The sequence below is a fragment of the Strongylocentrotus purpuratus genome, unplaced genomic scaffold, assembly GCF_000002235.5.
Source record: "Strongylocentrotus purpuratus isolate Spur 01 unplaced genomic scaffold, Spur_5.0 spur5_scaffold_14, whole genome shotgun sequence".
Classification (NCBI taxonomy): domain Eukaryota; kingdom Metazoa; phylum Echinodermata; class Echinoidea; order Camarodonta; family Strongylocentrotidae; genus Strongylocentrotus; species Strongylocentrotus purpuratus.
This window is the reverse complement of record NW_022145599.1, coordinates 28,997,085-29,004,363: the sequence shown is the minus strand read 5'-3', so window position 1 is coordinate 29,004,363 and position 7,279 is coordinate 28,997,085. Positions and strand designations below refer to the sequence as shown.

At 37.7% G+C, this 7,279-nt stretch overlaps 1 protein-coding gene across 1 annotated transcript; it reads right to left on the bottom strand.

Annotated features, from left to right (window-relative positions):
* Positions 1–5,038: 5,038 nt before the first annotated feature.
* Positions 5,039–7,008, bottom strand: LOC115923605 (ubiquitin carboxyl-terminal hydrolase 4-like). The gene has a single exon (XM_030984639.1). The coding sequence runs from the start codon at positions 6,846–6,848 to the stop codon at positions 5,412–5,414; it is 1,437 nt and encodes a 478-aa protein (XP_030840499.1). The 5' UTR covers positions 6,849–7,008; the 3' UTR covers positions 5,039–5,411.
* Between the last annotated feature and the right edge of the window lie 271 nt (positions 7,009–7,279).

Below are 7,279 nucleotides of genomic sequence, written 5' to 3'. Positions count from 1 at the left end.
ACCTTGCACACAAAATTTGATATGCCAGGCTAGCCTCTTGCAAGCTTTCTGCCCATCAATAATTGATAAAATACATGTAAATGTAGCTTTGCAATATTGAAGTTTGTCTTATTCCATAGAGTAAGCTGGATCTATAGGATGAAGCAGAGCCATCGACATTTACAATACACAGAGTTTGGCCAACCCGGTAAGAGTTCACAATATGGCGACTACTGCTTTGTTGGGCAAGCACAAAACAATAGAATATACATCATGTTGTGACCCAGTGAAACCAAATTGGCCAAACTCTGTGTTTTGATGGCTCTGGGATGAAGTATGTTCCTGGACAGTGCTTGTTTGCTTCAGACAGGGTCAATAAATCAGCTGACAACCGAGGTCACTTCAGGACAATTCACTCAATAGTACAGCTCACCACAACACAAGCAGGTACCACATTATGTAGGCCTACAACCTGTACTTATTTACAGTACACGTAAACCACATATGCATACAATCTGGGCCCCCTTCTTACAAATCGCAAGGTCTCCAATCACTCGCAAGTTTGCAGTCTCCTATCTGTAATATATACATGTACATAATACATGTACATGGTTCGATTGATATCAATCAAAAATAAGTTGCAATTAATATCAACTCTTTGTAATACAGAGCACTGGTGGGCAGAATAATATGAATTTCAAATATTCATGTAAACACATACAATGTACATGTATCAGTATATGAGTTCCATGTACATGTAAGCGATGATTCAAGGTAAGCCAACCATATTACGTTATCTGACCAATGTTGCTTTATATCAAGAAATTGCTTACATTTGTTTGTTGTGATAAAAATTTGACCAATATGCACTAGACTAAATTACAACATCCAATATTCATTTCACATACAATACTGTTATTATCTCTGTGTGGGGGGGGGGGGGGGGGGGTGAGAAGACTACATGTGTATGTACATGTTTTAAAGGTTAAAGCCTAAAGGCCCTAAAATATCAGTAAAATCATATCACATCATGTTCTCGAGGGGACAGTATGGATAGTTTGATAAATATACATGTAAAATCATTTTAGACATTTCATTAATTGTGAGGCCAATGTCAACGTTCTTATTACTGTTCAAATAGAAAGATAGAAAAAAATGAGAAAAAATAAATAAAACGTAAAATAATAATAAATTGATAACAATAATAAATTGTCTATTGATTCATATACTGTACATGATACACGTACATGAACATTGTTATCTAATCAAGTGTAATTTTGTCATATTTTTGTTATGCATGTACTGTACATGTGCAGGCACCTACAAATAAATTACAATTGTATGTGGATTACTGACTACCCGTATAATACTGCATGTGTACAAGGTGTACTTTCACTTATTGCATTTTCCCACAATAAGTAATTTATGATATTTTTTATGTCTCTCGTTTGCATGCATAATTATATCTAGAGCTATTAAAGCGATGTGAGGTTCACTGCCACCTAACACCTGGCTTGTTGTAGTCTACAAACAAAGACCCTTAATATATGTAACAATGGAAGCACAACGATTGCCCTTTAAATGCAAAGCCACAGTTTTAGAGCTCGGACAGCTGTACCGGAAGCACTGCATGTTGGTTCCCTAATTCGTACATACATTGTTGATGTTGCTGGCTCAGTTATAAATAATGGCACTTATAATTCAATGATGAATATTTGCAATTTTAGGCTAATTGTACAGGACATACTGTAGGCAAATTTCATTATTTTGTAATGACTTACATGTACACTGTATGTCTATGATGATAAAGTCAGTTGTTTTTCTTCAAAACAAGGTTGTGGTTAGGTTCATTTTATAGTATTAGTATCAAATTTGCTCTTGAGATGAACAAATACATGTATTGTGATATTGTGATATTGATCAGTCTAACAAGAAGAAGTAGAAAACAAGCATACAAGATAACATACCGACTAATCATTGCTACTCATTCTCAAATTCCTATAAGAATAAACTCAAATATCCTGTGCAAATAAGTAGCAACTTTCTTGCACTGCCCACAAACAATTCATTTTAATTTCTAATCAAACCCAATACTGTATACAAAGTCTGTACGTTGCAGATAATCACAAACACAATTACAACTTTCTAACCACCGGCTTTGATCTAATGTTGATGTTGTTTATAGTTTGCAAACAGTCAAATTCAAATATAAATGCAAACCCACAAAGTAATATTTCATCTATTCATCATTCCACCTTTCTTTTTTAATCAAATACAAATTCTTTTGACATTAGTGGGTTATGAAACAGTAATAATGTATACTTTGTCTCCTCCTTCTTTTCAATATTGTACACAACATCTGCTGCCTGCAAGAAGGTCTTTACTGGATTTACTGCCATTGACCATTCCTAGCCATTGAATACAGCCTTCTTGCAGGCACCTAAGGAATTAAAGTCTACTACTGAAGCTTACTCAGCTACGAGCAAGTATGAATGAAAATAATATTCAGCAATATCAAAATAATGCAAGTGAAATATTACAGATTTTTTATTATCTCCCTCCATTAAATACAGTCTTCTTGCGGGCATCTAAGGAATTAAAGCCTACTACTGAAGCTTACACAGCTACAGCTACGAGCAAGTATGAATGAAACTAATATTCATTCAGCAATATCAAAATAATGCAAGTGCAATATAACAGATTTTTTCCCTCCATTAAATACAGTCTTCTTGCGGGCATCTAAGGAATTAAAGCCTACTACTGAAGCTTACACAGCTACGAGCAAGTATGAATGAAACTATTCATTCAGCAATATCAAAATAATGCAAGTGAAATATTACAGATTTTTTAGTATCTACACTGTACCTCCATTAAATACAGCCTTCTTGCGGGCATCTAAGGAATTAAAGCCTACTACTGAAGCTTACACAACTACGCAAAAGTATGAATGAAACTAATATTCAGCAATATCAAAATAACGCAATTGCAATATTACAGATTTTGTATTTTATATCTCCCTCAAAGCCATAACTCCCGACCAATCTAGTTCGCATCAGGACGACCCACACCATTTACAGGGCAGTGAGCATTGCGTCTTCGTCAGCTTCACACGCAAGGTGTCGCTATCCTCATGTTTCTCATATTAGCAGCTTCTGGTGGTTGCGAGAGAGTGTCACATGATCATGTCACCTGAGATGTGCATGTTTCGCTATAGCATTCTTGTTTGATTTAAGCATGGTTTTTTTTAAGCAATATGAGTAGTCATAAGCTCAGATTATGAACTTGGCCAACATTGTGATCCCCTTTCATTCAAAACAAAAAGTGCTCTTAAAGAATGAATACAGTCCATTTATTTAGTACTTTTCTAGCTTCTACAATAATTTTTTTTATAATGTACTTACCAGGGGTAATATAGCCTACTCAATGCATTTTCATGTTTGGAAATTGGGGAAATATGTTACTTTTTCAAAAGACTGTAACACCCCATTAAAGCAAAATAACTTTTAAAATAATTTATTCAAAAAACCCTTTATCATACATTTCTTAGCTTTGATACATGTAGGTTGATCTACTGTGAGTGTACAGTATATCCGAGAAATACCCTGCTACACATGTACATGTGCGAATGCGATGAACTAAATAATTGCTTTATTAATTATACACAGTACTTGTTTAAAATCCAGAGAAGAACTACTTTTCCAATCTAAAATAAACCTTACATGATATCATTTTAAATTGTCAACTGGAATTTTATAGGCAAAATTCCAGCAGTGTTCACTAAAAAGAGACTGCTTTCATTCCTGGAAATCCAAACCTGTCAAGAGACAATAAGGACATGGCCTTGTATTCAATCGCAGAAAGGCACAGTTTCTAGAATTTGATTTCAACGTAAATTTGAAAAATGACATCTATTTGTTCCATCCACATGGACCTTGTGAATTTGAATCACAGTGCACTTGTCTAGTCTGGACACGAGAAGAGGATGATTCCTCTTTTGAAAAGAATTTTCTTCTTGTCTCTTGTCTGCCTCGCACTGTGCCATCCATGTGACTACAAGCACTTACAGTAAGTCAATACAAGTTCTGGATCTATTCTTAAAACATGCTGTTTGGACTTCTGCATGGGACCTTGTAAAAACAAATCTTGTTACAGACCTGTTATTGTTGCAGAAGTGGGTATTGTCTCCAGGCATATCTGAAGTGCACACACGTCAATGGACATTTCAACATATGTTTGTGAAGTATGTTTGTACTAGGCTACATGTACAGTATGTGCATACACTGTGTACAAGTTCTAGTTCTATGTTACCCAGAGGAACTTCCCGTACAACTACCTTGCTCTTGTTCTCTCTTTTATTTATTTCTCCTTTTTTTTCTTTCTTTCTCTTTCACTTTGTCCGTTTCAGATTGCCTGTTTAAGAATCTTGCCAATTTGATTTGCAAACAGGATAGGGGTGCATGACATTCCCACCTCCCCCCATCACCAAGCCCTTTTAAAAAAAAGGGCTCTTTGGACCAAAAAAAAACATTTTCATGCCCAAAGTTACAAATAGGTGCAGTTTGGTAGATATCTGAAGGCCAACTAATTTCCAATAGCTGCTGATTAATTTTATTTCTCATACTGTATAAAATATATCTCAAAGTTATGACCATGATTGACTATACCAGCAATACTGACCAAGGCTGAAGATCATTGTAGCAATTTATTTCCAAGTCTACACTCATTCTAATGTCAAATTTAACCAAATGCAGTGCGGAAAAAACAGACAAAATTGAATGAATGGCTACAAGCAAGTATTTAGATTTGTACATGTACATTAATTAAGTACCAGGTGGTCTTAAAAAATTACCAACACTTGAGTGCATTCCATCTTTATAAGGTAGGCATCCATTCTTGTAAAACAGATATCAACATACATGTATATGGTGGTAATAATTGAAAAGTGTTGTAAAACATTAAAGCTTAGAATTACTGTACACAGGCTAGTATTAGACTACAATGGTTTGTTGGTGTTTTTAAAACATTTTTTTCCTTTACTTTTTAACATTTTTTCTTCTTCATGTGGTTTGCCTAAAGTTGTATAGATATATAAGCTGAAATCTGAACAATTACTTTGTTCACTTTAGTGTTGTTCTTCTTCCTCTTTCTTAACTTGGTTCAAATGATATACAGTGTACAGTACAATATAAACAATTGAAAAATAGACAATATAAAAACATAAAGTACATGATATTCATCAATCATTAAAACATATGGTGACAAATCATGATCAATAATCATACTTGGCAACAAATTTAAGAGCAATTTCGAACAGTGGAGAACTGAATACATGTAGACTTTATGTTACATTACAATATATTGAATTAATTAATAATTATTAAAAGACATTAATTCAAAATGATTTGGAATGGAATGCAATTAATATTTTTATACTATACCTTGAGTTGCTTGTACTTCTTCTTTGCACTGTTGAGGTCTTCATGGACTTTGTCTAGAAGCCATATAAGAAACTCCTGCGCATCATGTTGGTCATTTCCTCTGTACTGACTCCCATGCCTAGCCACTATGCGCTTGAATTCTGTAGTATGATGGGGAGAATATTTGCAACTCCAAATTGCTTTGAGGAGGACAGCCAACTGCTCCGTCACTTCTCCTTTGGTTCCAAACTTTTTACTTAGTTTCTTGGAATGTGAGAGATCCTCGCGATATTGCTCCAGCACAAAGTACTCAGCCAGGATGTCTGTATTGCTCAGGCATTGGACGATGGCATTCATGAAACAAGTGTTGCCATGGTTTCGAAGACCCGACAGCCCCGGGACACGTCCATGGAGGAGGATAGGGCTGCAAGGTGGGGAGGTAGGAGGGTGAATATCCGCTTCACCATTCACAACGCTGCTTCCTGACGTTCCATCTCGAGAGTTGGACCCTTTTCCTTCTTCCATGCTCCCTATTTGCTTCACCATCTTTTGGATCAGAGACCCAAACGCTTTGAAGGAAGGCTTTCTAGACAATTTCTTTTTACCGGGACTTCCAACTGAAGATGAGAACGAGGTATTCAGGCTCTGATCAGCCTCACCACTTACCCCCAGCTTGTTCGTGTTGCTGTTAGAGTTTGCACGACGTATGTTTGGACGGGGACTTGGACTTGATCCCCTGGACCCAACACTGTAGCCGCGGAATCTGTCGTCTTCTACATGGCCATTGCTACCGTGCACCGACGTGCTTCTACCTTCTACTTGTAATGTCCTTGAACTTGGTGTACTAGTTTGTGAGTGTGGGACATTCTGATTCGCACGATATGCATAGTCAACATCGGCTCCTATCTGAAAGCTTGATGCTCTGACAACAGCGTGATGATGATCAATTCTTTGGTTCTGACTCAAGTGCACATCTTCCCTATGACTGTAACTATGGATGCTATCCCCTGCACTATTTTGGCGATTATAAACAGGTCTTGAATATCCATCCCCTGCCTCACTCGGAGGATAAAATGCACTTCTCTGCTGCTTTCCTTTTGATCGTGGCAAACTTGCAGTTTTACGTTTCCAAAGTTCTTCATCAGCATTCAATTCCCTGCTGGAGTTTCTTACTTGATGTCTTGCAGTATTCCTTGGCAGTGTGTAGTTATGTCCGGGATTGTGTTGATGATGTTCCAGTCTCGATGAGCCGTTCTGATATTCCTCTCTGCTCCTGCTGAGCCTGTACCCATGATCTCGGCTTGCCTCGGCGTACGCTGCCCGCATAGCAGCCGGGACGCTACCGTTGCTCCTGATGTTGAGGCCGTGTCCATCCTGAGATTCGGTGATGGAAAAGTTCAGAGCCGCATCAGAAGAAGATCGGCCATAGATCGGTCTATGGTTCTGCGCCATTCTGCAGATATGTATCAGTCTTTCTGTCACAAGATCACATTCTCTCAGTCAATCTCTAGGATCTTTGAAGTACGAACATTAGTCAGTTTGACGGCTCAATTAGTGCTACCACCAAGTATCAAAACAGTGCAGTGCACGGTCATCGCATCATCACATGCACTGCACTGAGAGAGGGCGGCGCGGCGGCGCGCGGGGCGGGCGCGAGATGCCGTTTACCGTTGAATATTATGCAGTAATCAGGTGCGCGGTTAATGGTAGCACTGTCTCACAATCAGTTCTTCACGCGCTGCTAACTGAGTGGAGCTTCAGCTGAGCGAATACTAGACCATGGCGTAGATGGTGCTCTTTCTGTTTCAGAAAGACCATGAAGAAAGACATACAGGTCACAAACTGCATCAATGTATCCATATTTGCGTGTGACAAGAAGAGGA